Source organism: Python bivittatus, unplaced genomic scaffold, assembly GCF_059951505.1.
Source record: "Python bivittatus isolate LINGU-HERP-01145 unplaced genomic scaffold, Pbiv_v1 ctg000070_np1212, whole genome shotgun sequence".
Lineage (NCBI taxonomy): Eukaryota > Metazoa > Chordata > Lepidosauria > Squamata > Pythonidae > Python > Python bivittatus.
Window position 1 is genome coordinate 48458406 of NW_028277034.1, and position 23083 is coordinate 48481488.

Below are 23083 nucleotides of genomic sequence, written 5' to 3' on the forward strand. Positions count from 1 at the left end.
GTGAATTGTTGTGGAATTTTTGCCAAAGACAGGAGCACAACACTGAGGAGAAGAACCACGTTTATGGCAATGACCGTTGGGTGCCTGCTTTCCAAGAAAGAGGAACCCTGAACAATAGAAAGGCAGAGATTCTTATACATTTTGGGACTGAAAAGTGGGAAATCCTGGGAATCTGACTGGCGGGCGAGTCTGGATAGGTGTTAAACAGGGGGCAAGTGTTTTTCTATAATGAAACGAAAAGCACACTTTTGTAACAAGGCAGCCAAGTGTCAAGGCATTGCATTGTCTTTTTTTTTAGTATTAAAACTTTTATTAAGATATATAAAAAGCACAGTTAAGATACAAGGAATTGCATTGTCAAGGAGAAGGGAAGGTTAAGAAAAGCAGGCGCTCGAGCTTAATAAGAGTGGAATTCTGGAGGTTTCTCACCTGGTCAGCAAAGGCTTCCGCGCTGAGGCCACTCCCTGGACCAATCCTCAAGCAGGCAGGGGAGGGCCCTCTCACTGTTTTCGTGCGCGATAGCGTTAAGAGGGCTCTTTCAGCAGCAGAAACATGGTCATCCTTGGGCCATGCAATAGCCTGGGACTGGTCCTGTTGTACATGTGCGGGGGGGAGAAATGGCAGAGGGGAATGGGGGAAAGGGTTTGCAGCAGGAGAGGCAAGGGGGAGTGCGGTGAGTTTGCAGCTTTATTTTATTTTTCCATCACAGAATACAATTGCGTGACCTCAAGGTAACGGGTGGTGAACTGTAATAGATTGCATACGCCTTATGGCAACTGTTGGATGCTCTTGGCTTAAGGGGAATGCCTTACCCCTGTCTCAGTTGTGGTCTGGGGATGACATGAAAGCAACCCCATGAGGACACAGGAGATAAGAAGGCGTTATCAGGGCACCTTTGTGCCAGGTTTAGGTGGGAATGGGAAAGGCCCACGGCAGCCTTTGGATTCATCTGGATCCCGAGCAGAAACAATATTTCATGTCCTTTGTGCTTAGATGTTTATTTTTGTAGAATTGGACTATCGATTTACGATACGTTATCTATTATTTTATATAGCGCCTTCAATGTATGCAGAGCTTTATGATGTCAAGTAGAAGAAACAACGGCTTATCCCAAATGTTAGGGGGGGAAAATAAAGAAGAGAAGAGAGAAAATGGGGATAACTTTAGAAGATAAACTATTTTCAGTGTTTGGAGAAATGGCTAAGGCATGACTTTGGTAGATGCACAAGAGTAACCATTGGGCATATTTAGCAAGGCATAATTTCAAATGAGCATGCCAAATATATGAAAACTCAAAAACTGCATGTACTACTACTACTAATAATAACAATAATAATAATAATGTAATAATGGAGCTCACGTGTAAACCAGGTGGACATAAACATTTATAATCCATTACAGATATACTTGCTCACAACTCTAAATAGACATACTGTAAGGATGGGAGCTGGTGAGGCTCACCAAAGAAAGCCATTTTTAAAACAGAGTATATAGAGGGAGGTATCTTCAAGATTATGAAACAACCACACAGCTGATGACTCAATGGTGTGAGGAAGAGATCCAGGTTTCAAATCTGGGGATTAATATACAGTATACCAAGGGCAGGATGGGTGATGTCTTGTATGTATGAGTTACTAATTATCTGCAGTAAATCTACTAGTTTAGTCTTCTTGTCTGCTTTGTTGTGAAAAGCAGAGAGCCTAACTTCCATACTTGGTAAAACAACAACAGCTTTGACATCTGTACATACACCAGTGACGAGCAGGTCTGCCTGGAAGAAAGAGGAAGCAATGCAATTTCCCCTTATCTCCCAATGGCCTTATTTCAGATAACTGTTCCCACTCTCAGTAGCAATGTGAGAGCGGCAATTTTCTTCTTTGTTGACAGGAAATGTGTACTGTTAGGTTAAGGGGCTCCTCTTGTATAATAGCATTCTAAAGAGGATGGATTTGCAAGATTGGGGATGAAGCCTTTGAGACGAAAATATGATTCAACCAACTGGGAAGAAAAATATTGATGTGTATATGGAAGATTCCAGAACAAACATTTTGAGTCACATTGGATTTCAGAAGAGATACTGCTGAAAAATGACGGTATTTGTTAAAAAAAAAAAAGGAAGTTGAAATCAAGAGAGTTCAATATATCCGGAATCGTTAGGGTTTACTTAAAATTATAATAGAACCATTGCTGGAATATACACCACAATTCAGGAAAGGTTCTACCAAGTACAAGGGGATACCATCCTAGTTAGCAATAATGAATATATTAAAAACAGATGCTTTCGAAAACAGAAACTTTGGTCCAAATGAATAAAATGTATTATAAAAAGAACACAAGTTGCAAACTAATGACAAATTGAAAGCAAACAATTCATGAGCTCAAATGGTTTCCATCTGAGAATTCTTGTAAGAAAAATCTGAAACTGTTGATCTTCTAAAAAATATATGTAATATCAGTCTTTGTCCCAAAATCTAGAAAATGGGCAGTATAAAACCAATTTTAAAATGAGATTCAGGGGAAAGTACTCCTCCAGGACAATTACTGCAGAAGAAGAACCCTTTATTCTCTGGAGAGAGAAGTTCCATCTCACTAATGTTTTTGACTTTTTTTACTATCTAGTCTACACCTGACTTTTTTTCAGGATGCTGTCAGATGGCTGTCTGTAGATATAGTTTATTGAGATTTTCAAAAGGTTTTCAACAAAGCCTAAAATCAAGACTCCAGAGCAAAGTTAGCAGTGCTGGGAGAGATAGAACAGTCAGGCCATCCAAAAGTTCGTTCTGGAATTAATCCTCCCAGTACCTAGCCAGATAGCTGGGCTAACTTGTGACACCAAATAATTTAGGATAATTAAAACAAAAAAGAATATGAATGTGAACTCAGAGTAAAGAAACAAGGGTAAAATAGTGTCATTGGGGCACAAAAAAAGCTACCTGGTGGTGTGTAACCAAGAAAGGGATTTTGCAAATATCAATCCAATGACAGATGTAACGGTAAGTGGGACTGACCTTGGGAGACAGAGGGAAGAGCCACAGCCAGGGCAACAATTGGATAAGAGGTAGCTTAGCCTGCAGAAGGAATGTAGGCATGGCAAACATCTCAGAAGGGCTGTAGTTTCTTGGGCTGTAAAGGCAAAGGGGGAGAAATGTACTTGCAGACTTGCAAGGTTATGTTAATGTAGCCTTATAATAAAGATAGAGCTAGTACTCCTGAGTGTGCTTCTTGTCTGGACTACCTCGCAAGGCTGACACAGATACTTGATTAAGGATCATGAGAATGTCCTCTTGCATTCAAAAAGCACTGCTACCTTGCTCTGTGCTCTGAATATTAATTTAGACCGCTCACCATCTTTGGAAAATGTGGAAAGATTTCAATGTTTCCTGACAAAGTGGAGGACAGTAAAGATATAATTCCTGATTCTAAAATGTAGCATTGGAATAGACCTATATATCCATATTTCATCTAAGGTCTGTCTTCAAAGAGCAGGAATCCACTTCAGTATTTTTGATCTCCAAGCACTTTTCTTTAACATAAGTAACATCCAATTACTTTCCTGGGAAACGGGAAGGGTTACCTGTTGCTATGCTGAAATATCTCTGTAATTACCTTTTGATTTAACTGCAAATATTCCCAGTCTGCTGCTAAGTGCTTGGATAAGTGGCAACTGCGTAACTGAATATTCCTCTCTATAATATTTATTTATTTATTTATTTATTTATTTAAATTTATTAAACTTTTCCCCGCCCATCTCCTCCCGATGGGGGACTCTGGGTGGCTTACAACATATTAAAACAATAAATAAATATACAATTAGAATTTAGAACAGGACACATTTACAAAGAATAAAAGAAAAAATCCAGGAGGCCGATGGAAGCAACACCAGGGCTCTAGGGGGCTAGCCAACCCCACATCTGATGACCTCCCTCCCCACCCCAGGCCAGATGGCAGAGCCAGGTCTTCAAGTCCCTCCGAAAGGCCGGGAGTGAGGGGGCCTGTCTCATCTCCAGGGGCAAGATGTTCCAAAGGGCGGGGGCTACAGCAGAGAAGGCCCGCCTTCTGGACCCCGCTAGTCGGAGCTCTTTTGCCAAGGGGGTCCAGAGCATGCCCTCTCTGTGTGATAGGATGGGACGGGTTGAAATCGTGGGGGAGAGGCGGTCCCTCAGGTAACCTGGCCCCATGCCATGTAGGGCTTTAAAGGTGATAACCAACACTTTGAATTGGACCCGGAAGCAAACCAGTACCCAATGCAGCTCGCAGAGCAATGGTATTATATGGGTCCTTCTTTGGACGCCAAAAATAGCTTGTGCGGCTGCATTCTGGACCAGCTGAAGTCCATAATATTACAATATAATGTGATTTAAATGGGAAGCCTTGAAATTTTGGGAAGCTAACTTGAGAACAAACAGGATGCTAATCTGATAATTAATTTTCACTTTTCAAAATCAGAAGATAACAACAACAAAGGAATGCTAGCAGCAGAAGATCCCAACTCCTCAGATGCATTCACACAGGCCAGAAACAAAGTTCATTTCTTTGATTTTTCTAATCCAGTGTTTCTCAACCTTGGCAACTTTAAGATGGGTGGACTTCAACTCCCAGAATTCTCATCAATAGCTATGTTGGCTGTGGAATTCTGGGATTTGAAGTTTACACATCTGGAAATTGCCAAGATGGGGAAACACTGGTATATAGCAAGTCATTGGGTAGACACTACTGCCCCCTTGTGGTTAGGGCAGGAGCCACAAACTTGGTGTTTTTTAATATTGATTTTTAAAAACTGTATAAAATACTGGACTGGTTCACAAAATACATTAATGAGGCTTCTTGTTTTTGGTTTAGAGCAGTGTTTCTCAACTTTGGCAACTTTAAGATGTGTGGACTTCCACTCCCAGAATGCTGGCTGGGGAATTCTGGGAGTTGAAGGCCACACATCATAAAGTTGCTAAGACTGAGAACTGCTGGTTTAGAATATTGTGCAAATCTGTATAGTAAGTACAGATATACAACCAAAGGTAAAAAGAACCCTCAAGGTGACTACAAGGATACATCTTTGCAGTTTTCTTGGCAACAGGACTGAAGTCAATTGTCATTGCCTGTTCTTTCAACTTCAAGATCTAGCTGATAGCCGTAGTATTCGCTGGAGGATTCCTGCCCAATTTCTAACCTGGCCTGAGATTGTGCTTAGCTTCCAAGTGTAGATAAGATTAACCAGTCATCAACCAATCGCCTTCCTTTATCATCTTTTCCACCCCAAAATTAACAACAACAACCCTCAGTGAGGCACTACCTTGATGTGGTGTGGGGCTTACATGCTCTGAAGAGGATGAGAGCTACGCCAGAGGTTCAACCATACCGGACAGGTCTCATCAGAGGAGTCAGATGAAGAGTGTTTCCCCTATAAACAATATGGTAAGATGTAATTTACAGAAACCTATCCCAGATCGGTCGTTGCCCAGGTCAACAAGGACTGTGCTAGGTGTTCTAGTTCCTGGACATCTGGACAAGTGGGCTACAGGACTCAGGACTGTTGGCTGAACAACCAGGCTCAGCCACTGCAGGACTACTGGAAGAAAAGTTGTTTACTTGTTGCAAATATACGAAGACTGAAAACAAAGAAATAATGATCTGCTATTACAAATCAAGTCCAACGAGAAGAGGATATCTGAAAAGAATGCACCAGTTCTGGAAAGAACATCCAGAATCAGAAATAACAGAACAGAGGCTAGCAGATCAACATTGATTTGTAATACGAAATAAAGTATCCACAGAAGTAGAATTGGAAGAACTGCAAAGGTCTACCCAGGGCAAGGAAATCAAAGCCTTGCCAGAAGTAGTTCAGATTGTAGAGGCAAACCAGGGGGAGTTGGCACTAGAGGAAGCCAGCATAGCTATTGAATCATTTTCAGTCCCAAACTAGGCACCCTCTCCTCTGCCTTCTCCTCAGAAAGAACAAAGCCCTCTAACTAAAAAACAAGAGCAATTGAAACAAAGAATAACTGAGCATCTAGAACAGCACAAAAAGAACAGAATAAGGTTGCCTGCATTGAAGTTTGTTACAAATAAACAGCTAGCACAAATATTAAAAGATGCCAATACTGTAATAGCCAATATAAGCACCAGCTCACTGCAAGAAACAAACCAGCCAATGTACAGCATGGCTGTAGTTATACCTGAATACCTTGGATGCAAAATCAGCAAACAAGAAAAAAAGCCAAACAGTGCCCCACCAAAATGGAAGATCAGGTTGGAAAATAAGATCAGCATGTAAGATCAGATGCAAGCAAGCTAGAACAGATGAAAGAAAAGAAGCTGAACAACAAGAAGACCAAAGAAACTTGATCAAGAAATATCACAAAAGAAACTAGGAAGATCAAAGAATCAGTGGAAACAACAAAGCAGCAAATAACAGCCATAGCCTAAAAGATCAGCAAACACGAAGCTTGAATTGCACACTGTAGGCAGAATCTAAATTTCAGTTGAATCAGAAACATTTCTACCAATCCATCGGTAGAGAGACTGCAATGAACCAGGCAACACCTGACAAAGAAGAAACAGTACAATTCTGAATGCAGTTATGGGACAACCCAAAGAAACAAGGTGAACATCAACAACAAGAATGCAGCTTGAATAAAGGAGATGGATAAGAATAAAAAAGAAGCTGACATGAAAGAACTTGTAATAACAGCAGAAATAGTGGAGAAAAGGGCAAGGAAGAGCAAGAATTGGTCAGCATCAGGTGAAGATGAACTGCGTGGTTTTTGGTTGAAACATCTGACTCTTCTGCACCCACTCATTCCCAAGCAGTTCAACAACATACTGCAAGGAGGTGAAATTGAAGATTGGTTAACATCTGGCAAAACCTACCTGATAATGAAAGATCCAACAAAAGGGGCAGCACCAGGCAAATACAGGCCAATTACCTGCTTATCAACAACTTTCAAATTGCTAACTGAAGTTGTAGCTGATGCAGTCCAACAGCATCTAGTTGAAAACAAGCTCTTTCCATCTGACCAGAAAGGAAACCTCCCAAACAGCAGAGGAACAAAAGATCAGTTCCTAATTGACAAGATGTTTTTGGACTTCCAATGGAAGTCCAACCTGAATGTAGCTTGGACTGATTACAAGAGGACATTCAACTCCCTGCCACATGATTGGATAATCAAGTGCCTAGAAATAACAGGAGTCAGTAGAAACATCAGAGGTTTGGTCAAAGATCAATTACACAATGGAAAACACAATTGCTGGTCAATGATGACAAACTGGGAGAGGTTAATATCAAGAGAGGAATCTTTCAAGAAGACTCACTATCACCATTACTGTTTGTCATTGCATTGATTCCTCTGTGAACAATACTGAACAAATCAGGCCATGGCTATCAAACATCAAAAACATCTGCTAGGCTATCCTACCTCCTTTACATGGATGAACTGAAGCTGTATGGAGAAAGACCATCTGAAAGAGAATCGCTGCTCAACACTGTCCAAATATACAGCCAAGATTTTATAATGGAATGTGGACTGGACAAATGAGCCACCCTTACCATCAACAGGGGAAAAATAGTGAAAACTGAAGAAATCAAGGTGCCCTATGGAAATAACATCAAGCATCTGGATGAAGAAGATCACTATAAATACCTGGGCATCCTTCAGGCTGACAACATCAAGCACACTGAAGTCAAGAAGAAAGTTAGTAGTGAATACATCATGAGAGTGAAGAAGATCTTAAAATCCAAACTCAGTGGAGGAAATACCATTAAGGCAATTAACACCTGGCCAATTCCAGTCATTAGATACACAGCTGGAATAGTGGACTGGACTCAAGCAGAACTAGAAGTCCTGAATAGGGAGACCAGAAAAATAATTACAATGAATCATGCCCTTCATCCACACAGCAATCAAGACTTGATTATTCTGCATTTGAGTCCTGTGTTTTGATCCCATGGAAACTGGTGTCAGTAGTGGGATTTACAATCTTTGAGCTGCGACTGGAGGCGATAGTAGGGCGCCCTTCAGGGTGAGTGTTGTGGTGAGCTTGATTCAATGTCCCTTCTCACTGCCATATAAGGATACCATTTAGGAGTGTGTGTAAGGCAACAGTCTGTGTCTAAAAGTCTATTTTGGCTAGGAAGGCCTGTTGAATGCACGGCCAGACCAAGCTCTCAACCGCACCTGGGCTTCCTGCAAATTTAACAGCGATGACTGGGGGTGCCCAGAATGCAAGGGGGAGCTTGGTCTTGGCAGAGTGCCTGTGTCCCTTTTGTGTCAAGCTGAGGCTGACCCCGAAAGTCTGCTCAAATTCCCTTTTCCTGTTGTTTCCCTGAAGCTGCCTTAAGCTGCTCATAGGCAAGGAGGGAAATTCATAACTCTGAGTAGCGCCTGTCTGTTTCCCCTTTAAATTACCCCCAAGGTAGACCAGAGCTGAGCGATGGTGTGCTGGTGTGCTGTAAAAGGGTGAAAGAGTGAATGTGTAAGGGAGCATGTAAAAGCTGATCCTCCCTGGTCATGGGAATCTAAAGGACCAAAATAATCAATGCAGGAAAAGAGAAGCCTCCAGATTTCCCAGATGCAGGTAGAGATTGAATCAGGTAAGTCAATCTGAAAGGGTTAAGTTAGATTTGAAGTTAGAATCTCTGGGAGGAAAGGGAAGGGGAAAAAAGAGAAAAATGGGTCATTTGCAAACAAAGCAAGCTTTGAAGGAGGCTCCAGAGGGAGCTCCTGTCATATTTACATAGCAGAAGTTTGGCTCAGAAGTGATTAAATATATGGAATAATGGTATAAAGGGTTATAGCAACAATACTCAGTGGCCGCTTTGGGAAAGCTGGGAGAAAACCAGACTAGAAAGAGTTAAGAAATTCATTTTGAGTCTCCTGCCCAAAAAGAGAGAGAGAGAGAGAGAATGAGCAGAAGCCATTTGTTGCCTGGACCAGGGTTCCTCAACCTTGGCAACTTTAAGGCGGGTGGACTTCAACTCCCAGAATTCTGGGAGTTGAAGTCCACCCATCTTAAAGTTGCCACGGTTGAGGAACCCTGGCCTGGACAACAGAAATTGGCAGAAGGAAGGCAGAAAGCAGAGCAAATAGCTGGCAGCAAAATTACAAGTGATCCAAAGCCCGGAGGGACAGAGAGGAAAGCGTTAATGGCGAAAGCGGAGAGTTGGCGAGAAGTTAGCCGCAGAAACGAAAAAGCCTCCGTCTCCAGCAGGAGTTTGTCCCCAATTTTCAGCTAACAAATTTATTGTGGAGAGAGCATTATGTTTAACAGAAAGGGAAGACCCTCTCCTGGAGATTTCGCCGACCATCCTCCTCATAATTGAAAGATGTACCCAGTTTTAATGCAGACTTTGAACTTTACTGCGATGGGACTTGTTTCTTCACAGAGTGGGGAAAGTGCAAGGCAAGCTACACAGTCAACATACTGTTATAGAAGCTGACAGCATTCACACACACACACACACACACACACACACACGTTTCAGCCCAAGTGGCAGAACTAGTAGCCCTATCATATGCAGAGACACAATCAGCTAATAGCTATACTGATTCAAGATATGCTTGAGGAAGAGCTCAAGGGTATTGTGATGGAAAAATAATAAAATAAACCTGGACACTCTTCCCCCCCTCCATGCCTCTCCAGCAAACTCTTTACTCCCCCCTCCCCCTTGCCTCTCCTGCAATCTCATTTCCCCACTTCCTCCTCCATTCTTTGCTCATGCAAAGCTGGATCAGTTCCAAGCTATTGCATGACCCAAGAGTGATCATATTCATACTGAAACAATGGGAGGGCCATCACCTGTCTGCTTAAGGGTTTTTTGGTTCTCATCTCACAAAAGAAAAAACCATTTATCCCCCATTTAACACCTATCCAAACCTATCCTCCAATCAGATCCCTCAGATTTCCCACCTCTCAACCTCAAAAGTGTATAAATTCTATGCCTTTCTATTGTTCAGGATCCCTCTTTCTTGTAAAACAGGCACCCAAGGATCGTTGCAATAAATATGGTTCTTCTCCTCAGCGTTGTGCTCCTGTCTTTGGCAAAAATTCCATGACAGTTATGATCAGCCATGGAAGAATAGGGGATTCCTGACAAGCAGTGGAACAGAGATTATACATGGCCCGTTAATTTGTGCTATTTTAGATCTCAGCCAGAACCTGAAAGCTTTGTCAATAGTCAAGGTCAAAGCAGGTTCAGGAGTTAAAGGCAATGAGTTGGCCGATGGGGCAGCTACGTAGGCTGCTCTTAAACCACAGCCAGAACGGAAGTTCTTATATTTGTTGGCCTCCACTGTACCTATAAATGCAGCTTGGGTGTAGGAACGTGTGACTACTCAAGGAAGAAGAAAAAGGGGAAAAGAACCAAGCAGCAAATTATGAAGAAGGAGTTTGGACATTTCAAGGAAAATAAATATTCCAAGGATGGCAATCAGGCACATTTTGAAGTCTCTGCATGACCAAGGTCATGAAGGAGTAGAAGCATTAGCTCAGAGGTTTAAGCAACATTGGGCAGGCAAAGGGATTCATGCAGAAGCCCAGGAGATAGCTGGCAACTGTGCAGTTTGTTTAGCCCATTCTAAGGGAAGAGGATTGAGGCCATGTCCTTCCCAATTGCCTACCCTTTCCAAATGATACAAACTGACTTTGCTCACATGCCTCCATGTGAACAGGAGAAGCATCTACTGGTTGTAATATGCACCTTCAGTAACTATGTAGAAGCATTTGCTACCAGAAAAGCAGAGGCTAGTGCAGAGGCCAAGTGTTTGTTAACTGAACTGGTCTCAAAATGGGGTGTATCAGCAGTCATCCATTCAGACAGAGGTGAATCATGAATTGAGTCATCCAATTAATGGGTACAGCCCAGAAAACAGAGCTCAAATACAGTATCATTGTGCCTACAGGCCACAGGCATCCTCGCTGGTAGAGAGGATGGTGGGAACATTGAAAAATTGCTTGACTAAACTAGTAGAAGCAATTGGTTGGGGGTGGGTAGATGTACTCCCCGTGGCACTTTTGGCCATCAGAAACACCTCTAAAGGAACTAAAGCTGTCTCCCTATGAAATTGTATATGGGCAACCAAGGCCTCTGGGCCTTGGCTTGATCCCCATTCCAGAAGGTGTTCATCCTGACCCACAGTCACATTACTTACATGCTATACAACTTTTCAACAGGAGCAGCGCCAAACCCAAGAGTGAGTCAGACAACATTGGGACCAGAATGGGCTACCTGGAACTGAACCGTTTGACCAGTTGCAACCAGAAGATTGGATGTATCAAAAAGTGCATCAGAGAAAAGACTGTCTCTCCCCAAAGTGGAAAGGCCCATACCAAGTGCTGTTGGTACCTCACAGCAGTGCAAAGCTTCAAGGTCTGACCTCATGGCTCACCTAAGGCATCTCAGGCACGGTCCAGCTCCAGCCCCAGAAGCAAGCACTACCAAGTACTTTGTTCCAGGCTCCCGGGAAACAAGGAGAAGAAAGAAGAAAGAAGCAGGGTGAAGTTTTGACTACAAAGTCCTCTGAAGATAAGTTTTAATGGACTGTCGAAGGCTTTCATGGCCGGCATACGATGGCTGGTGTGACAACACCAACAGCCACTATACCAGGCTATACTGGGAAGCCATTGAGATTCACAAACACCAGCACAGTTCAATAAAAAAGAGGAGAGTCTAAAAATCAACAAAACCTGGCTACCAATCCTGAAAAATACAGCCTGCAAAAGGTCAACGAACTCAGCTCAACACCAGGACATGTGAACAGTTCACACAATGAACTTGCTAATCACCCCCAGCAGCCCCTCGTTAACAATTCAATAGAAGAAAAAACCCTGCCTAATCCCCAGGAAGATACAGACAGATGCTGACACCAAAACAAGCAGCCACTCAGTAACTCAACCCCCCCCACACGCCCCCAATCCCCCCTTCCCCCTCAGATCTCTATAAATACCCACAAAAAGGGCCACATCACCCTGGGCACAGAGAGAACTGCTCCTGTCTGTGCTCCTGCACTCTGAAGATGCCGGTCACAGGTGCTGGCGAAACGTTAGGAAACAAAACTTCCAGAACACGGCCACACAGCCCGGAAGACCCACACCAGCCATTTTAATGGACTCTTGCTAGTTTAACTTTGACATTTAGGCTTCTGCAGTTTTTAGAGGCTTCAGATGAATGGGAGTGCCTTAATAAAGTTGAAATATAAAAGAATGTGCCGCACCCTTGAAGCTGGTGGGAACTAGGCTGGTTGTTAAGGGTTTACCATAGCTGGTGTGAACTGGAGTGGTTGTAAAAAAAACCTTATCACAAACATCCCCATAGCAACCAAGACATCTGTCTTGAAGGAGGATGTGTTCTTCCTGGCATTTGGCACCTTGAACTGACTCATTTTCTCTTATCAGTAAGGCTGTTTTCTTTGTAGACAGTAGATAAGAAAAGAAACAGAAAGTAACTTGAGATCTATTGTTTACTCATGTATGCCTGCATCATCATACGAATATGTATATGTTTGCATTCTTTTTCCTTTCCCTTTTTCAAAATGTATAAATATCAGAGCATCTCTTTTGCCTGTAGGGGAGTGTCTCCCACTAAAGCTTGGTGGGGTCCCCACCCAGTATGTACTGTCTAATAAACACTGCAGTGAAGCCTTGATTATTTTGCATTTGAGTCCTGCCTTTTGATTCCTCAGATTTATCAAGAATAAGTCATATGAAACCAACCTAATCTATGTTTTTGATAGTGGCCAGTATAGTTGATTACAAGAATGTGATGGACATGGTGTCCTTGACTCCAGCAAAATGTTCAACAAAGTCCTCATGAAATTCTAGTAAACAAGATGACAAAATGTGGGCTGAACTATGCTACTGTTAGATGGATACAGAGTCTGTTGAACAATCACATCCAGTGAGTGTGGTGTACATCAAGCTGGAAGGAAATGTTGAGTGGCACACCACAGAACTCAGTTAAGGAACTGTGCTGTTCAATATATATTTAAATGACATTAGATTAGAAAATGCAGTGATGAGATTTGCAAATGACACAAAGAGTAGCGGGGACAGCAAACAACTTAGAAGACAGCATCAAGATTCAGGAGGATCTTGACAAGCTGGAAAATTGGGCAGAAAGAAGTCAGATAGATTTCAGCAAAACATTCTCATGTTTTGTGAGATAGGTGGCCGTATAAACATGAAGAGAGGAAGGAAGGAAGGAAGGAAGGAAGGAAGGAAGGAAGGGAGGGAGGGAGGGAGGGAGGGAGGGAGGGAGGGAGGGAGGGGATGGGAAAAATCAAAGGTATAATCAAAAGTGGGAGGACCATACTAGGTAGCAGTATATACATAAAGTCTCTGATTTTCTTGGTGGATCAAAAACTGACCATTTTGTGATGCAGCTGCAAAAAAAGCATATTGTCAGGCCCAGCCCAAGAACAACAGAGAAACAGTCCAGCCAAGTTCAGTTCTTTTATTGCTTACACCATATAGACAAAATCTTGCCAGACGAAATCTGTATTACTCTAACCTAGTGGATATACCCTGGGAAATTCTAGGGAGTGGCTATCCTAAATCTTCTCCTCTTCCCACGATCCAGCTCCGGACTGTGTTGTCTCTTGTTTTGTCCCCCTTCCTGGAATGTGCTCCCTCCTTCCTGAGAACCCGCTGCATTACTATAATCCATCACATCACCTCCCCCTTTGTAGACACCCTCCATCACACATATTAAATTCTAGGTTACATCAATAGAAATATAGAGTCAAGATCAAGATGAATCACAATTTTTCTCTTGTCTAAGTTGGTCAGGCTACACTTATAATGTTGCCTCTGGTTCCGTGCACTGCCTTTAAGAAGGATATTGACAAACTGGAGTGTATCCAAAGGGGGCAACCAAGATGAGAAGGGGCCTGGAGGAAAAACTTATAAGGAATGTCAGAGGCATTGGAATGGTTAGAGAGAGTGGGAGATCTGCTAACTGGCTCCCAGTATCTGAAGCACTATCCTATACAAGACAAGGCAGAATTGTCAGAATTGTTTCTAAAGACAGGACAAGGAACAATCCATTTAAAGAAAATTTCTAATCCTTTCTCATTTCTAATCATTTCTAATCATTACTTGTCTTGATTTCTTCGAAACCTAGTTTTGTTTCTCCTCTAGCTTTCTGTTTCTTTTTCCCCTCCTGATCTCATTTTTTTCTTTTTCTTTTTCTTTTTCTTTTTTTTAAAGAAACCTCCCTCTTGCTGGAACAAGACTTCCTTGTTTCAAAAAATACCTAGCAAACCATTTAGTAGGGTGATGCACTTTCAGTTTTAAAACACAAAGGCAGAAGTCATCCAGTGGGCAGACTTCATTACAGCTCTGCAAAAACAAGCCAAAAGAAGGAAAAAAGAAGAAGAAGGTTTGAAATCTTGCTTACTTTGAAATATTTCTTCCTTTGCTTTTGCGGAACAAACTAATAAGGTTTTCCAAGTTTTTATCTCCCTGGATCTAATCTGGTCATTGAAAGACCCTCTTGTGACAGAATATATTATATTACAGAATGTGAATCCTACTTTTTTTAAATTTGGGGAAAAAATAAGTGTGGATTCCTAACATAATACAAATGCAAAGATGAGCATTTTGGCAAAGGAGAAATTAAGTGTTTTATTTCTAATTCTCACCCTTAGGCCTGCCCAGCTTCTAGGTTTTGAAATACTTGTTTATTTTCATTTATTAAATATCTATCCTGTCTTTCTACTACAATTTAAAGGGGAGCATTAAGAAGAAAACCAGTTTGACTATTGCCATTAAGCCTCTCCTGCTGCTTCAGTAGCTAAGACTGCAGAACTTAAATTATGGTCCCCTCCCCAATAGCTCCTGTTTAAACTACTTGTTAATAGCCCAGAATGGAGGGCTATGAAAGCAAAAATGGAGCATGTCTACCAATGTTTGTTTAGTGGATGTATTTTAAGGCAGCCCTTTGGTCTCTTCTTGGTTGCTGGATCATTCCTTATTGTGCCAAGGGATGACCTGTCCTCCTCTTGAAATCTCTGTGTACTGGAGAAGCTAAATCAGGTTTGCATTCAATGATCACCTAACATAGGCATTCCTGGGCTCCAGAGTTCATACTGGGTATCTCTGGTTCATAAAACCTCTCCATGGGCTCTGAATTCTCCAACCTGGCACATTCACTCATGCATACAACATATTCAGAAAACAGCATGTTCCGTCCAAGTACTTGGATGCCAAGACACAACTCATTATTTTTGTTCTTAGATATATGAGATATGGGAAGTGGTTGGAGATGAGCTCTTCTCCTTCTCTCTCAATACAAGAATCTGAGGGATCAGGGATAGGATCCAGGGTCATCTATGAAGCTGAATGATGGGAAGTGTAGAGCAGTGATGGCAAACTTATGACACATGTGTCAAAGGTGACATACCACAACATTTTGGGTGACATATCAGTTCACCATCTGACAACAACTATTCTCCTTGTTTGGGTTACTAAAGAAACTGAGTTTGTTTTACTCATATTTCATGTTTGTAACTATTTGATGTTTCTTTATATAATACATAGCACCACACAGGATTGGACTGTATTTTTTAAAATAAAGGAGTACGTAAAGAATTGTTTCTCTTTTGTTCGGTTGACACACCAGCAGAGTTAAGTGAGGCATCTTCTGAATGTTTGACATGCCAACCCAAAAGGTTCGCCATCATTTTGTTTGTAGAGCAAACAAAACAAAACACATTTATTTATCCAGCACCTGGTTAAATAGTGAGATTGGTTTCCATAGGACATGGGGATGTCCACCAATTTAGAACCTTTTAAGGGTGGTTAAGGGTAGGTGTGAAAACCAGTTTCATGTAGTGGTTAAAGGCACTAGATTAGAAATCAGAAGGCTGTGAGTTCCAATCCTGCCTTAGGTATGAAGCCAGCGAGGTGACCCTGAGCCAGTCACTCTCTCTCAGCCCTAGAAAGAAGGCAAAGGCAAACTACTCCCAAAAATGTTTCAAAGAAAGTGGTATGGATTCATCTTGAAAGCATAAGCAAACAAAAAAAGTAAGATGTAAGAAATCTATAGAAAATAAATCTGTCAGTGGATACTAGATTATCAACAATAGGAAAGGGCATTGGCCATTTAGGTTGCTTTCAGAAAGTGAGATGAGCCAAGAGGCAAGGGTTTGGAGGCAGAGCTCTCCTTTATGCCAACAGCTGCCCAGCTTCAAGCCTACAAAGCACAGGGACTAGAATGAACTGAGGAAGAAGCAGTTGCCTGGGTATGTGAGGGAACCACTCCCTCAAAATGACAGGGAAATCGGATATCAAATATGGCTCCATTCCAGTTTGAAATAAAGATTCTTATCTAGCCACGCCAGGTGGTGTATCTGACAGACTTCATCCAGGGCCGAGCCCAGCAGCCAGATTCCACCCTGTGAAGTTGGGACTGAGAAATACTACCAGGTTCTACCAAACCTGTTAATTAATATTGTCTCTTTTTTGCTCCCTTCTTTCTCTTTCTTAGAATTAATATTGCCTGCAATGAACGTTCAGCCAGTGGTTGTCACTCAGCCCCAGGTGATGGTTGTCCAACCCCAAGGAAACTATTGGCGAACGGACTTATGTGACTGCTGTAGCGACTGTGGAGTCTGTGAGTGACCATGCCAATAACTGAAAGTGGGGTTGTGAAAGCCTTCTTAGGAACATGGGAAGATTGGGTTGAATATTCTTCTGGACTGGATATGTTGCAGAATTAAATTATTCTTTATAATTCGAGTGATGGATGTTTACTAATTGAACAACCCACTGAATTGGAATTAGGATGACCAGATATAAAAGGGCGCAGGGCTTCTGTACTATTAAAAGTTGTGTAGAAGATGGAACTTTCAAGTTCTACACAACTGAAGAATTTATGCTAAAGATTAAAAAAAAAAAAAAAAAACCTATGTCCTCTGGATGTTTTGGATTTTAATTCTCATAATTCTAATTCATAGTGGTTGGGAACTACAGAAGGAGTCTAACCTATGCAGAAAACACCAGAATACAGAAAAATGCAGTGGAGGGTGCCTTTAATTTAACATGGCTTGTTCATTAGCTATTTCGTCCCTCTTCTCTGCTAAGTGATGTTTTCACTGGAATTCGTAGTTTTGATGTTGTGGAAATAGTATAACTCACACTTCCTGGGCAATAAACCTTATGTCATTATTCAACGCTCTACCAAGAGATTTATACAAGGGCTTTTCCTTCCTCTGTCTAGGTTTCTGCGGACTGTTCTGCTTCCCTTGTTTGGCATGCCAAGTTGCTTCAGATATGGACGAATGTTGTTGCTGTGGAGCAACTGTGACCATGAGAGCTGTCTACCGGACAAAATACCAGATTCCTGTGAGTAGATTACCTAACCCAAGCTTAGACAAACTTCAGGTTTATGAACTCTAATTAAAACCAAAAACCAAACTAGAATCTTAAGAAGAACTCATGAAATTGGAGAGAAGATACCAGCTCAGAGAGGCAGACATACACTTTTATAAATATGTAGGGCAGCATTGAGGACATTCATATTCCAGAAATGTGTGAAGTGAAATGGACTGGCCTGGGATGGGAACTGATAACAAATGAAATAATTATCTGCATCTGATCATGAGCTTTCAGAATCATAGGAATGAAAATAAAAATGGCACCTGTTCCATGCCAAACAAGAAGCAAAGCAAGAAAACAGACAGAGGCACAGTATTTAAGGCAAAATCCCTGCCCTACATGCCATGGGATGTGCCATTTTCCTCTCCAAGACTGGAGTCAAAGATCTGATCTCAAGAAGAGGGAAAGGCCAGAAAATCCTCCTTGCCACCTTCAAAAATCAACTTTCCCCCTCTTCGATTCTTTTTATAGGTTTGCAAAGCCTAAAATGGCAGACAAAAGAGGGAGGGACAGGTGTTACTGAAATGATCTCATCCAGCTGTTCACCATGCCCTCCTCCACATATGCACACACTAACCTAGATCAGATCAAGAACTGAGTGTATTTCTTCTCACTGTAAATCAGGGAAGCTTTTTTTCCCTTTAGGAAATAACTTAAGGAGATCAGTAAATGTTGCTGATTCCACATTGTTGCTTTGTTGCTAGCAAAGCGCTTGGAAATATGTTAATGCTTCATGCCCCAACAGCCTGGGGCAAGGTGCAATCTTTAGCAGACAAGTAGAAGACAACACACCTCATAGTCCTCCATTCAAACTTACCTTTTTCAAGGTCATGTCAAGAAAAAAAATAGCTTGGAGGGGTCCACTAAATGTATTTTGTCACCCAACATAGAGTTAGCTTTTCATGATTCCATATCTCCATATCGATGTTTCTCAACCTTGGAAACTTTAAGATGGGTGGACTTCAACTCCCCGAATTGACCAACCCACATGCTGGCTGCAGAATTCTGGGAGTTGAAGTCCATCCATCTTAAAGTTCCCAAGGTTGAAAAACACTGCTCTATATCATGGTTTTACTGAAAAGGTAATTGATTTGTTTGGTTTCTTTTCAACAGGGATCCATCTGTGAGGATTCTTGCATTGTTCAGTTTTTGCCTCTTTGTTCTCTCTGCCAAATCAAGAGAGATATCAACATACGGAAACAAATGGGGATCTTCTAGAAGACTTCATGCTAGGCTCCTTTGGGCCTTTAAATTTGTCCTTTTTGCTAGAATCCTGAAGAGTAAGATGCAGTATAGTAGCTTGTGAGAAGAACCTTTCTTAGGGGCACCCCTGCTTTATAATTCTAAGCGTATTCTTAACTCAGAAATTCAATTTTAGTACTTGTTCTGAGCTCAAAGACCAATCACTCTTGATAGTCCTGTCGCTGTCTGTGTTCTATCTCCCTATTTAATTTTAATCTTCCTAAAAGGCAAAGCAAAATTTTTTGGTTGTTGTTGCTGTTAAACAACTAGGAATAAAAAAAAAAAAACAACCCTGCTGGGCCCTTCAAGATTCATCAGTCGATCTGGCATTCTGTCTTTCCTATTTTAGGGCTACTGGTGATTTTGGTTTGCAAAATGTAATGACTGGAGATATCAGTGTGGAATTATAATCTAGGTCAGTGTTGCTCAACCTTTAAGATAGGTGGACTTCAATTCCCAGAAGGAATTGAAGTCCACCCATCTTAAAGTTCCCAAGGTTGAGAAACACTGATCTAGAGCCATGAGCCATATCTAGTCCTTTAGTGCTAATGGCTAGGATTAAAAAGCCATTTCCAACTACAGTACAGTATTTCCAATTATTTTGTCAAGCTACCATGGCTTTCCTCAATTGGATGCCCTCCAGATGTGGTGGACTAGAACCATCATGACTCCCAGCCATCACAGCTTTGAATTATAGGAGATAGAAAATAACATATATGAAGGGTACCATATTAAGGAAAGCTGGTGTAAGTGATCATCTAGGATGCAAATTGTGTTGTTCTTACTCTCCTAGCTAATGGTTCAGACTTTCCCAGTACTGATAGTCTCTGTCTCTTTCTACCGCTATGATGCAATTCACATCTCTCACAGCCTCTCATGTCTCACAGTAAAATTAAAGCCCTTTTACTTGAAATTCTTCTCAGGACAACTTTCTCTAGATTTCAATTTATCAACCTCAGGACACTGAAGTGGTATATGGATGTTAGAATCATATGCTTCATGAGGTCTCCTCCAAAAACAGACATGGACATAGGGAGAATGTGCAATTGATGCAATTAGCAAGATCTCTCTTGAAATCATACCAGTCCTATCATTAAACAGAGATGATAAGTGTGGGAGTTACTTTGGAAGCTAGAGTTTCTTAGAACAGAAATGTCAGGTATGTCAAGAACCTACAGTTGCCTGATCAGCCATTTTCCCCTCTCTGTACCAAGTTGATTTTTTAGCCTTGCTGTGCACTGCCTAAAAGTCTGTCAACAGCATAATCTGACTTTGTTCAGGGCCTTCAAGATAAGGAGTTGTGTTCATTTACACTGTTTCTGTTCCTTCTTTTCCCCCAACTATCTCACCCTTACATGCACTTTGAAACTCACAGCTGCAAAAGTTATGCGGCTAGAAGTACAAAGCATATCCCTGCTAGTTCTGTTGAACACTTCCTCTCAGATCTGCTTTACCACACCAGCTAAGTATTTGGGATTTAGTCAACATCATATTGTGTTCATGTGTGCATCATAACCTGTTCCATAAAACAGCTTATGGTAAAACCAAGGGACAAAAGTAAATTATCCAATAAAGGGACTTCAGCAGCTTTAAATATAATAATCGGAATGCTTTCTCCTCTCAGCATCTTGGGTGTTTTAGAACTGTGTATATTTCAGAAATACATGGACTAGAGTTATGTGTGAGAATAATTGGTTCATATTTTTATATAATGATCAAAAGCCCATCTTACCATTAACTAATGTTGCAATTAATATTTGGGGGGGGGTCTGGAAAATACTGTAATTTGCTCAGTGAAACTTTATATTGAATATGCCATTTTGTATGGAGAATTTACCTAGAAATTAATAAAAATAGACTTGTGCTTCTTATCTCACCCATTATGTTTTGGTGTTTCAAATGTTATTCTGCTCTAAGGAAAAGCAGTAGGTATTACCATTTCTTTAGGCTATTTTTATGGCGTAGTGGCTATTTTATTAATTCAAGGGCTAAGATTTTCATCTTCAGTATGTAAGGCTAGGCTGAAGCTGCCATAACTAAAGATGAAGCACGCATATAAGCAGAGAGGACAAAAGCCGGGAATTTTGTCTAAAAGATCCCTTTGGGGAGGTTAATAAGAAGCAAACAAGTTGTTAAGGAAACAAAGGAAAAAATTTCACCTGAACCAGACAAAGGAAGTTGGGCCTCAGGACGTAGAACCCGCGTCCTATCCCATCAACAGCTACCAGACTTGTAAATTAACAAGGCAAGAATAGCTGCGATCTTGTGAATCAACAAAGCAAAGACTTTGGGGGATAAAAGGGGTCCTGAAGCCCGCCCACTCTTTGAGTCGCCTTTGGATCCAGACTTGGTGGCTTCCGTCCCTCTAGCTAGCGCCTGGCAGCCTAGTTGAAAAGGATGTGGGCAAGTGTGGGTGAGTGCATGCGCGCATGTGAGAAAGAGCAAATGTACATCGTAACCTGGAAAGTTTTGCTGTTGCTTTAAATTCACTGGGTCTCCGGGTATTCCAAAGAACGTGTTGTGCCTCAGTGTTCGGTTGAAAGTGATTTGTGTGTGTCCCTATTTTCCTGGCTGTGCCCAGGGCTGTGTGTCTTCTCTGCTCTAGCTGCACCTATTTGGAATACCCAGGTATAAAGCAAGGGGGTTTATAAGATCCGCGTGCCTCAACAGGCTTTGTGCGAGTGAGTGACCATAAGCCGAACCTGGGAGCACCTGTAACAGTGAGGAGGAGAAAGCAGGGTTCCTCAACCTTGGCAACTTTAAGCTGGCTGTGGAATTCTGGAAGTTGAAGTCCACCCGTCTTAAAGTTGCCAAGGTTGAGGAACCCTGCTACATAGGACAGGGCAGGACAATATAGACTAAACTTTGAGTTTTGTACTGTAATTCCACAAATGACACAAATGGATGCCAATGCCATTCTCAGCCTTTGCCCTGGTTTTCTATCAACATAATAGACTGAACAATATGATTCTGTGATTTTTGTTTTATTTTCCTCCGAGTCAGTGTGGACTCCTGGCAAGTGCCTGAGTTAGTTCCTGAAGTTTTCTTGCCAACGTTTTCAGAAGAGGTTTGCCATGGCCTCCTTCCTGGGACCGAGAGAGAGGGACTGGCCACGGTGACCCAGCTGGCTTCATGCCTAAGGCAGGACTAGAACTCACTGTTTCTCGGTTTCTAGCCTGATGCCTTAACCACTACCCCAAACAGGCTTTGTTCTCTCTATATGGCCAAACTTTAGTCGACATAAATCCATATTCATTCATCTCTTTATCTCTTCTTGCTTTACCACACCTATTTCTTAAGTGTCTTATTCACATTGCATTCAACTTGATTTCATATCTCTCCTGACCTAGTTAACTCTTACCTCCGTAGAACAGAGTAGGCAAAAGCATACTCTTATCTAGTCATTTTGACTTCTTTTGACAAACCCTCATTCTGCAGAACAGACTACTTTCTTTCAGCATTTGTAGGATTTAAATTTTCTCAATCCAATTTTCCCATTTTTAGTAAACATGGGCACTTGTTCCTTTTTTGCCTGGGGTTAAAATCTCGTGCCCAGCATTTTTGTTCCACTGCAGATGTAACTGATTGGTGTGTTATCCTTGTTGGGATTATGGCATGGATAGATAAATTTGCAGAGGCAACTATTGATTGATAACCCTAATCCATTTGCTGGCAGGAAAAGTCTGAGACAGCCAAATTAAGCAGACCTAATCAACTAGTTTGCGAAACTTACTGGCAAGCAAAAAGGGAACAAGAGCCAAATGTTTTACCAAGATACACAAGTGTATTTACTTGCTCTATTTTTGGCTGTTTACATACAACTTCATTCATTCCCTTTCCTGTGTCAAGGTAAAAAAAAAGGTCTTTGATAAATTAATTTTAAGAACCATCTTTCTCATTGCATCATACAATCTAACATTTGCTGCCAATAATTCAGCTTCTCCACCAACAATACAGCGTCACCTCATACAAAAGTACACAAGCATTAATGTTCCCAAACAACATACCTCTAATGTTGCCACAAGCATTTCTTCTATATTTATTCATAAATATGTTAAACAGCAAGGGAAAATCACAACTCCTTGTTTTACTCCCTGTTCAGTGTTGATCCATTTGCTAACCATTCCACTCATTCTCCCTTTTTAAAAAATGTTTTATTATATTATTATTATAAGACATGAGTAATACATTATATAATATTTATTTATTTATTTAAATTTCTATAACCGCCCATCTCAACCAAGTGACTCTGGGTGGTGAACAATCATAAAAACAATTAACAAGTACAATGCAGCACAGCATAAAATAAATATATATGGCAGCCAAGAAAAATTACCCTATAATTATCAGTATAGCCAAGAAACAGGGCCTTTAACACATTTGGGCTCCAGGCCCAGACACATAACCAGGTCTTTAGGGCCTTAAGAAAGGCCAACAGGGTTGGAGTCATCCTAATCTTTGAAGAGAGAACATT

General features: G+C 41.4%; 1 protein-coding gene and 1 long non-coding RNA gene across 2 annotated transcripts; one reads left to right on the forward strand and one right to left on the reverse strand.

Annotated features, from left to right (window-relative positions):
- Positions 1–333: 333 nt before the first annotated feature.
- LOC148216892 (uncharacterized) lies at positions 334–12202 on the reverse strand. The gene is made up of 4 exons (XR_015794631.1): positions 11941–12202; positions 5288–5395; positions 3009–3123; positions 334–591 (listed from the first exon to the last, which is right to left on the reverse strand). It is a non-coding gene; the product is annotated as an uncharacterized LOC148216892 (long non-coding RNA).
- Positions 12203–14252: 2050 nt separating this feature from the next.
- Positions 14253–20483, forward strand: LOC148216893 (placenta-specific gene 8 protein-like). Its single transcript, XM_088133114.1, has 4 exons — positions 14253–14368; positions 16478–16603; positions 17210–17334; positions 18481–20483. The coding sequence occupies exons 2-4, from the start codon at positions 16495–16497 to the stop codon at positions 18583–18585; spliced, it is 339 nt and encodes a 112-aa protein (XP_087989240.1). The 5' UTR covers positions 14253–14368; positions 16478–16494; the 3' UTR covers positions 18586–20483.
- The last annotated feature ends 2600 nt before the right edge of the window (positions 20484–23083 follow it).